Source organism: Varanus komodoensis, unplaced genomic scaffold (genome assembly GCF_004798865.1).
Source record: "Varanus komodoensis strain SLA01 unplaced genomic scaffold, ASM479886v1 scaffold13_3, whole genome shotgun sequence".
In the NCBI taxonomy this organism is placed as follows: domain Eukaryota; kingdom Metazoa; phylum Chordata; class Lepidosauria; order Squamata; family Varanidae; genus Varanus; species Varanus komodoensis.
The window spans coordinates 10315962-10325480 of record NW_025335409.1 but is presented as its reverse complement, the minus strand read 5'-3'; the positions used below and the strand labels follow the sequence as shown (position 1 = coordinate 10325480).

Below are 9519 nucleotides of genomic sequence, written 5' to 3'. Positions count from 1 at the left end.
AACAGCATCCAATGTCGTATCCCTGATCTCTTTCTCCTGCTTCATTTCCACTCTTTCATCCTATCTTGCTTGGTGGATAGGCTCGTGCTATAGATAAACCAATTAAAACAAATCATTGTAGTCCAACTGCATTATTTCAAACACACAGTGGCTAGAAAGGTGCTGTAGCGTTTGGCATCCCTGCTCCAAGGTCGGTGAAGGGTTCTGACCTCAGAGCTTGGAATCTGGGTTTGTAACCCCTTCTCCACTGTTGTAGCTCACAAGGAAAGAATTGTCTCTCTGCATTGGTAAGGCCAAACTCAGTGAGGAGGTGAAGAGGACATTCCAGAGGCAAAGGAGAGGAGGAGACTGGTGCTGTCAAGATAATAATGTATCCTGGCAGCATCTCAGCCTCTTTCCTTCCACACCTGAAGCACCTCAGCTGGAAGACTCAAATGAGCTGTCTACTTGGTTTGCCCTGTGCAGGATGCGTGTAACTCTATAAGACTGGGGGTTTGTGGATTGCTCCTTTAATAGTAGTGCAATTCTATGCATGACCATTCAGAGGTAAATGTGCATATAGGCTTGCAGCCTGGCAAAGCCATCCCAGGGAGGTGGCGCGAAGGGGAATTTGCAGCAGTTCTTTGGCCCCATCTAATGTTCTGCTGTCTTGTGCAAAAGATGTCTCCGTTTTAGCATGAAAATATTCTGGAGCTGAACTTGGGGGAAAGAGCTGCTGTTTATCATCTGTACTGACTGCATTAAAAGAAAAGGATGCACACTAATAATGGATTTCAAATGATAAACTTTTATTCTGAATATACTGTTTATTCCACAATAATTAAACACAGCAATTTTGGATTATAAATTTTTATAACAGTATAGTACAAATTTTTACAAAATGTTTTGCTTTTATTCCTTATTTCAGCCTCGTCAAATTCACAAAAGTGTCAATAGAACACAATAAAAGGGAGAAAAAGTCCTATCTGCCCAATCAAAAGCATTTCCCTTCTCTCTTTACGTTTGCAGGGATCTATACTGAACATCTTAGTACAGACAGTCCAAAAAGCATGATTGAGATATCCTAGAAAATGTAAGCAGTTTTGTTAGTTTTATCAGATGTAAATTATAAGAATTTAAACAAGATGGTATCACTTTATCTTCAGCAAAACTGTTTCTCCCAAATGTGAGCTTCGATTCGAACAGATACAGAGATAGAGAACACTGGCTGCTGATAACAGGCTGGAACCAACTCTGAAACTCCGGACATTTTTGAACCCTTTTTTACAATAGTCTACAGCTAATATTAACAATATTAACAATGTGGTATGAAAAAAAAAGAAGTAGCAACCCAGAAACTTGGCCGATGTTCAGAATGAGATTAAGTGGCCTCTCTTTTCTGGAGATATTCCCAAATACAATAGAGGACTCTGGAGAATAGTTTTATAACAACTGGGATTTGTTTGGCAGGGTTCTGCAGGGCATGTGGCATTGATCCACATTTCTAAGGAATAGCTATACAAGTGATGTAAGCTCCATTCAAATATAGCTTTTGCTACAAGTGTGCTACTCTCTGTGGCCAGCTTCATCAATCAATTTCTGAAGTTCCCCATCAGATTAGTTATCTGGATAAACTTCAACTGGTCCAAGAGAAGAAGCAGGACTATTAACTTGGGCTGGCTGATATGGACATTTTATGTCAGTTCTTTGTGATCACCACTGACTTGCAGTCTGTTTCCAGGCCCAATTCAACGTGCTGGTATTAACTTTCAAAGCCTTCAGTGGCTGGGGGCCAGGTTAGCCAAAGGACAGGCTCCTCACATGAATACCTGTCTGGATCCTAAAATCAGACTTAAAAGGCCCCCACTAAATGAAGGGCAACAGGTGGCTACCAAGGAGAGGGCCTTTTTCAGGCATGCAGCCTGTTCCTAGGATACCCCCCACCCAAAGACTTGCCTGGCACCCATGTTCTGGACCTTTCAGCACAAGGAGAAGACCTTTTGATTTTCTTTGGGCATATTCTTGAGTTCTTTTCTGTTTTAAATCTATTCTGTTTTTAATGTTTACATTGCCATTGCTTTTTACTTTGGTTTTATAGTCAGGGTTTTCTTTAAGCAAGTTTTATACTGTGCTTCAGCATTTTACAGCATTCATTATTGTGAACCTCCTGGAGTGCTTTTAAACATAATAATATTGGCCCATCAAAAATCTGCTAGCTCCAGTGGACGGAAGACACTGGCAGGAGGTACCCACATGATGTGGGTGCTGACTGCTGGGAAAACAACAGCCCCTTTCATGTGGGGTCCCTAAAAGGAAGGGGAGAGGGGCTCCATTTGCTATCACACATATAGTTGACTAGCCCCATTCCACAGCTTGGGATCAGCCTCTCCAGTGGGGAAGCCCAAGCCAGACCTTTCTGCATGCATCAGCCTGTATGCCTTCTAGCACATTGGGATCCCTGGAGATTACTACACGTGGGAGGTTACATGAAACACATGGATGATAAAGCTGGAACTAGAAGGCTGCATTACATCTAGCTGGGGGTGACTCCCCAGCCCCAGACTTTCAAGATGAAGAGTTTCCTTCCATGCGAATAGCACTGGATGGGGGGCTTTGAACAATCCTGAAACCGAGCCCAAGTACCCATGTGGAAGGGAAAAAAACTTCTCCAGGTCCTTTGAAAGATACTGAACTTTTAAAACAGCAAGTAACACTTGGGTTGCAAAGGTCACTTAAAAAAGGGATACTGCCTATTTGAGTGCAGTAAGGCCAGTGCTTAAAGTCAGTAAAAGGAACAGTATAGGAAAACTTACAAATGGCAGCAACACTGTTTTTCTTGTCAAGTTTAAGCAATAAAGCCTCAAGCATTAGAAACATGTAAAGAGATCATACTAAATTCTTTAAAGGTGCAAGACCTAAAAATCTCCTCAGTCATAACCATGGAATATATGTCATGTTAAAAACTGATACAAATATGGACCACAGTTAGTGTTTTGGCAGTAATGCTGGTTGTTCCAATGGGGAGAAAAAGGAGCTCAACCGTTCAATCTGCCAGTCTGTTTCTTTGTCTTTCACACAGTAGAAGTATAATGCCTTGGTTGTCAGATAATCCAGCAGGGTTTCATGGTTGTTGTAAAAATTAAAATAGCTAGTACAGTTAGGAGTTTTAAATCAAATAGCAACATAGCTTGTTATATATGCTAAACATAGGACCTTTAATTTTTTTATTTTTTATTTTACAGTATACTATATTGTGCCTCTCATGCCAGTTACTGCAAAAACGAATAATTAAAACCAGGTCTTGTCAGAGAGAAAGAGAGACTGCATGTACAATTTGCAAGATATTTCACCTTGTCACAGAAAATATTTCTAAGAACGGTACCTTCACTATTCATAAGTTGAGTGACATTTACAATGTCATGGTAAATTGAATCCTGGTACGTGTGTGCGTACACACACACTCAACATACAGTGCATTGTTTAAACATTAAACAACTGGGTTCCATTTGCATACAACTATAAAAGGAAAAAAGCTTTGTGCAAACCACCAGCAAAAATCCAGTATTTTAATGTTATGAAGAAAAGACATGGAGCCAAATGTCAAGGTTTGGGCTCTGTTTCCTTTCAAGAATGTGAAACTACCTGAATCCTAAATTGGTGTTACAAGCAGGAACAGGTTTGACTCTGACAAGGAAGGTGTTTTACTAATAAAATGTCTTCCCCCCTTTTCTGCTGGAAGGACAGGCCCTTGGGTGTGCTGTCACATGATAAACATACATGTTTGCCAGGGAGAACAGATATGGGGACTTTATGCTCCCTATTCCATGCCATTTAATAGACGGTAACTATGGGGACACTTTTCTGAATTGTGTACTCCCTCCAGTCTGCACCACAGAAACAAGGAGCATCCAACAGCCATTCTGTTTTGACCTTCCACTCCCAGTTACGTGTTTCTGAGAGCCTTCCAACCTCTTGTGCGAGGTTAGGGCAAATGACATTTACAGCAACCCGATGGCTGTTAGGGTGCATCTAGATGGCCATAGGATCGTGCGAATCCCAGGCTCCCAAGTTGTAAAGTCACAGCTCCAATGTCCATCCCCACCCCTACAGCTGGCACAGGAAGAACTGCGTCTCAACCTCTCAGATGGGCTTCTTGGGGTGTTCTGGTGAGAGGAAGGGGTTACTAGTCTCCCAAAGATATATAATCTGATGATGCCACAGCCTCTCCCTCTCACTTTGAGGGGTGACCCTCAGCTGATATGTTTACCTCAGCATGACACACCCATAATCCTTTGGTGGGTTACAGGGATCCAGACTGAACTACACATTTATGCACTCGGCAAGCCTGTTGCCTATATCATGGTACTCCAAACAAAATGGAGAATTGGCACCACTTTTCTGATTAGGTAAAAAAAATCATTGCTTCAGCACTAGAACCATTTAGTTCTGCCAAAGTATTGGTTTTCTCTTGTCAGCTGGAAGTAGAATCTGATGAAACACTCAATACGGTGTTATATAATTTGGTACACCCATCTCCATGACTAAGCATCCATTCAGCCAATGTCTTCTGCATCTTTAATTAGAAGCTTTTGCCTCTAATTGTTTCCTGTTCTTTGCCGTAATTGCACTATTGATCAAATGGCCTTTAATTAGTTTCTGTTATTAGTAAGGGGGATAGTTAATTACTAGTTAGTCTCATGTTTTCCCTTTTTAATTCCAATTAATTGCAATTTAATCTAAATTCCAATTTAATTTAAATTACAAATTAATCTAAATTGCAATTAAGTTTAACTTGCAAATTAATTGCAATTTTAAAAAGAATGAGAGGAAACTAGCAATTAATTTTATCCTTTTGGGGAACTAAGAACTGGCTAAATGGAGATTTATTGGCATATTCCATATACTCAACAGGAAACAATTAGAGGCAATACCAGTAAATCATCACCACCACCATCATGAAGCAGGTCAGAAGAAGATGGGAAAGTGGCACAGAAAAGAGCGGAATGCAAGTACTGGCAACGGTGCCTGATTTCTTGATAAAATTAGTGAAAAGGGATGACAACAGTAAACTAAAGATGCTAATGCTGAAGCAAAATTTGTTAAAATTCTCATCATTTAGCAAAATGATATACACCGTTTGGTTGCACAGTGACTATAACTTAGCACAAGGTAACTTAGCACTTGGTTGATGGTTATCTACTATGAAGACTCATGTGGAAATATTTTTGGTGGGATAGTTGTTTGTACTGGTGTTGTGACATAGCCTGAAAGCCCTTTGTGAGGGCTTTTCTCTCTTGCCTTTTTAAAAAGATGTTTGCTGTGGGCTTGGAAAGTCATTCTCCACCACTTTTAAATGCAGGGGCTCCTGACCAATGAGGGATCACATAGTAACAATACAGAGTAGCCAGCTGGACAACAACTCGAAGCCAATTCAGAACCAGCACATGTCCTCAGTTTAACTGGCAGAACCTGCAGTTCCTGCTTGCAACCCCAATTCAGGAAAACCTCTGACTAAAAGCACACCCTCACATTTGGCTCAGAACTAATATTCAACCGAAAAGAAGGTACCCAACTGGGGCAGATGAAGTAGCAGGAAGTTCTCTTGTGCTGCTACACAGGATGAGGAAGGGATTTTTTTTCCTTTTTTGCTATTAATAAGCTGCAAATTAAGCACTGAGATTGATGTCTTCATCATGCTCTTGTCAAGTTTCCCTTAAGTATCTGGGGAAATCCAGCATGTCAGTTCTGAGGATACCATGCTTCCCCTTACTCCTTGTTCTAGTTCTGACTCTCCAGGGCATGATCCATGCCTGACAAGATAAATCAAGACTCTGCAGCCAGAATATGCTCTTGGCAATAGCGAAATTTCACTCTATTTGCTTTGGGAGCAAACATAATAAAACATCGTGCTCACCTGCCAAGGGTCGTCTTAAGTGATTGAAATTAAGACACAAACCTATTATACACAGTTCAGAGACTGATAGGTATTATCTTCATAAGGAGAATACTAGTTGAGGAGAGGGGAAACACCCTGGCTCTTGACTGAGTAAAGGCAATAAAGCTGCACCAACAGAAGCAGAAAGTGATGCTCCTGGGTTCTTTTCCTTCTACTCTTTCTAAACTGGTACCCATTTTGTGTGGAATCCGTCTCAAGGATTCTTTTGCTTAGAACCACTGCACTTTATACATACGCGGTTCAGGAACCTTACTCAAGTAGTTCGTCTAAGACTCTGATCTTAACAAGGAAGTTAGAAGCAAGGATACTGGTGAAGAAGAAAACAATTCAGGGCTGGGCATGACTCAGACCAGAAATATAAATTTAAATCCATGTGCAAATTTTTAGCTCATATACATACTCCAATGCCATTGCTTATCAATGTTTTCCCAATGAATATTATACAAGTTTGGACTCAGAATTCGATGAATCATTTCCCAGCACAATGATAGTAGTAGCATTTTGCTTTCTTCTTCTTATTAATGTAATTATATTATTTAAACGAATGGTTCTCTTACACATAGAAAACAATTGCATATTGCAGCTTTTAGCAGAATTCTACAATATCAGCAAAGTTGCACATTCATTGGTTTAGCTGTTTTGCAATACTGGTCAATTCTGAAAAATGAGGGGAGACAAAAGTTTTCTATCCTGTGCCTACAATATTCTATACTGTAATATAATTTACCTCATTGATCTGATTCATCACCAGATTTGTATAAAAACATGTTTTATTATTCACAATCAAGTATCACTGTACATACATATAGATTCAAGGCTCCCCATTTGTTCTGGTTTTGTTGTTTTCAGTAAAATTCAGCTTTTCCAGTTTTCTGTTTCCTACTATAAAATAGTAAGATTGACTGCTTAATAGATAACTAATAGATAGGAACTAATTTTAGTGGAAACAAAGGAAAACCCCCATCAAATACAAAACTGAGCATACCCACTCTTTAAAATATAAATGCCTGTCATTTGATTTCATTTACTTAAAATACCTGTAGACAAGATTTTCAGTGAATGTTTCTGTATGTATAAAATCCATCTCTGCCCATTTGTAGACTGCTAAATGTACCATTCTTTTTCAGCTTTTACATTGCACAGTATATTCAGATTTCTGTTTAACAATATAATAACTTAAGATTAAATTGCATCACATTGCAATATTTGGTTTCTCACACAACAAAATAATCACTCAGGTACCTTTTAAATAAACTATACTCTACCATCAAAAAAGAAAACAGAAAACCAAGCTAAAAGAAACAGCAAAGCAGCAGCAGCTTCATCATCATGCAAAATACCCTTGGAAACCAACGTTCAATATTCACAAAGACATTTTTATTCACAAACTTTGCGTCTGAACGTTTTGGAGAACTTGGCTGGCAGTAGATAACTGAGAACATGAGTCATGAAACGGACATTAACAAATGTGCAGTAGGGTACAAGTACCCAGTTTGGGATAAAAAACACTTTTCCGCTCAAGCATGGAATTCTCAAGAATTTTTCCAGTTAGACGTTATCTTGTTTCATTTAAAGATTTCCACATTCGTTTCACAAGCCTACTTAAGCTTAGTCATTGCCCAGTTATGCTCATTTGGGTAGGAAAAAAATCCTTTGTCATAAGGCATTTTAAGTTCTGGTGAATCAGTGAAGATGGCTAGCCTTGGAGTCCTCCACATGGTGCCCGCAGGCACCCACAATGCCCTGCCTCTTTCGTATTTAATTATTATTACCTCGAGGCTGGAGCACCCCGCTAAGCCAAGGGCCTGCTGCCTGCCACTGCCCTGATTTTCCCAGAATGCCTCTGGAAACTAAGGTGGTGATGACCGAAACTTGTCTATGAAGGACACCCTGGGACCAGCACTGGCAGCAAGGGGAGGATGAATGTGAAGTTGTTGCGACTGATCACAAGGGTTAGGTGGGTCAGCAAGGGAATCATGGTAGGAGAAAGAGCAGGGCAGAAACCTGGGTGCCTTTCCTGTGTATGGGTGGATATTCCAGGTATGCATTCTGTTATACAGAAAATGTGAATTGTGTGGATTGTGTGTGCCTGCAGTGCAGCATGTATTCTGGAAAAAACCTACTCTGGGGGCTGATATTCTTGCATATGTGGATTTAAAAGGGTTTGTGTGTTGTCCCTCAGATCTGATCGCCGCTCTGTGCTCAGGTGTTGTGAGAGTTACTTGTCTGTTAGCCTCACTGGTTTGTCTTCTGTGAAATGCCTCGGCCTTCAGCGAGCAACACACCACCACAGCAGCCATTTCATGAAAGACCATGCCCCCCTCCCCCGGCAGGCCTTTTGCAGCAGCACCCACGATACTTCTTAGCACTCCAAATGTCCATCAGTCCCAAAAGTGCAGGGACTCCTGGTCTAGCCAGTCAAAAACAATTCTGGAGAAAACTGAAGTCTCTTTAGCATTTGGGACACAACTGATATTGAAAGCAGGCATTAAAAAAATCAGTACTCTAAATATGAGGGCTAAGGAAGAGACAGGGCTTCGCACACCCTTAGAAAGCCTTTGTTTAACAGAATGAAAAGTGCAACAACTCAAAATGAAGAACAAATGAACTGAAGCCATGTAACCTTTGAAAGGGGAGCCCTTTTCACACCAAAGTCTTCAAGCACAAAAAATCCTGCAATTCCTCAGTAAAGCACATAGAGAATTCAGTTCTGATGGCCTAGATGATGCAGCATTCACACACGTCTACAGATCTGACACACCAACATGCAGCCATGGTGGAGGCCTTTGGAGTCTTTCCAAAGAAGGTATCAAGTAATGGGCATTGGCATTTTTCTGTGGTCTGAGCAGGCTGACCCCCTTTTCCCAAATGAAATGGTGGGCTAACATTTTGGCAGGATCTTGATTTGTTACGCAGGTTTTGGTTTTAGAAGGGTCATAACTGGCAATGTCTGCTTCCAGATAACAGCCAGAGGAGGATAAACTGAATTCCTACCATGGACCAGAGTGACGGACTCAAGCCAGAAACACCACCACAGTCTGTTGAATTTTCCTGTAGGTTAAGAAAAAAAGATCAGTATATTAGCTTTCAGCTGACAAAGAGTTTATCAACTGATACAATCATCAGTTTGCATGCCATCGGATACCTGGTGGGATTCATCCTCCCAGGGCTGACACACATGGGAAACAGCTTTCTGAATGGATTCACTACATTGGTATCCAACCTGGAAAAGTACCTACCCCAGAATGGTAAGTAACATAACTTTTCAACATGTGCCAAAGTACTCCGATAAATTCTGGCCTTGATATTTGGGGTGACTGGCCAAACCCCATTTACAGAGTTCGACAGTCTCATAACCTTTGAAAAATGACTTCTGCCTCAATTTTATTTTCTGACTTGCAGTTCACTGGAGCTAACACTTGCCTGTTTCAATTTGCATGGAAGTGTAACTGAACACATTCATACAAAACCTAACCAGAGAAATACAAAATCATAGGTCATTCCTGTAGCTTACCATGGTCCATGCATTTAAGCATCCACATGCAGAGAACTAAGAACTTTTGCAATAGCCAGTGAGTTACATT

At 40.6% G+C, this 9519-nt stretch overlaps 1 protein-coding gene across 6 annotated transcripts in view; it reads right to left on the bottom strand.

Annotated features, from left to right (window-relative positions):
* Positions 1-767: 767 nt before the first annotated feature.
* Positions 768-9519, bottom strand: part of CACNA2D1 (calcium voltage-gated channel auxiliary subunit alpha2delta 1) — a 452873-nt gene continuing 444121 nt past the window's right edge. For all 6 annotated transcript variants that reach the window (XM_044423417.1, XM_044423419.1, XM_044423424.1 and 3 more), the window contains one exon: positions 768-8986. In XM_044423417.1, coding sequence (XP_044279352.1) covers positions 8950-8986 — 37 coding nt within the window. In that variant the 3' untranslated portion in view covers positions 768-8949. The remainder of the gene's footprint in view (positions 8987-9519) is intronic.